At 47.7% G+C, this 747-nt stretch overlaps 1 protein-coding gene across 1 annotated transcript; it reads left to right on the top strand.

Moving 5' to 3' along the window:
• Positions 1 to 492: 492 nt before the first annotated feature.
• Positions 493 to 673, top strand: SARC_17826 (hypothetical protein; the record flags this gene model as incomplete). The annotated part of the gene is made up of 1 exon (XM_014288085.1): positions 493 to 673. A coding segment is annotated over one exon (181 nt), but the record flags the coding sequence as incomplete, so codon positions are not given.
• Between the last annotated feature and the right edge of the window lie 74 nt (positions 674 to 747).

The following is a 747-nucleotide window of genomic DNA, read 5'->3' as shown; positions in this document are numbered from 1 at the left end:
TTTCTGCTGTGTAAGTACGGGATGTCTGTATGTGCAACCTCATCAGTTGGTTTGCAGGGTATCCTCCGTTTGGATTGATTGAAATGCTTAATCTGTAAATACCCTACATACAAGCCATGTACACCTATGCACCTACCTACTAGCTCACTCAATAATCTCTGACATGCATACCACAGCGCCATCCCACCCTTACCCCCATGACCCTAAGGTATGGATATACAACTATGACGAACAGGCAATGCACACTCTCTTTCCAATGCCTCTGATGCGCGCACCGACATTGATAGAGTCACCCACGTCCCCACACACAGATTTTCACGTGCCTAATGCCAGTTGTGTATGTTTGTGTGTGTAGGGATATCCTTCAGTCTCTGGTCTCTCTATAAGTTTGTGTGTGTGTATAAGCACCCCTCCTCTCCCTATCCCTATCCATCAGTCTCTGACCTCTGATTTCTCTCTCTCTCTCATCCTCTACCACCTGTCGTCACACAGAGCCACTGCACACGTGGATCCCTGGGGTGCTGACTCGTCCGATGTAGACATTCTCACTGAGATAGACAGTGTGCTACGCCAGACACGCCAACTACTGCACGACAAGTATCATCCGGCCCTACACACCCGCCCCAAGGGACTGGACTTTGAGGGCGGGTACAAGGCCAAGGTATGGGTGTGAGTGAATGAGCAAACGGTTTTCTAACAATGTGTGCGTGTATATATATATATATATATATAATGTGTGCGTATATA

Source organism: Sphaeroforma arctica (genome assembly GCF_001186125.1).
Source record: "Sphaeroforma arctica JP610 unplaced genomic scaffold supercont1.12279, whole genome shotgun sequence".
NCBI lineage: Eukaryota > Ichthyosporea > Ichthyophonida > Sphaeroforma > Sphaeroforma arctica.
This window is presented reverse-complemented; position numbering and strand designations above follow the sequence as displayed.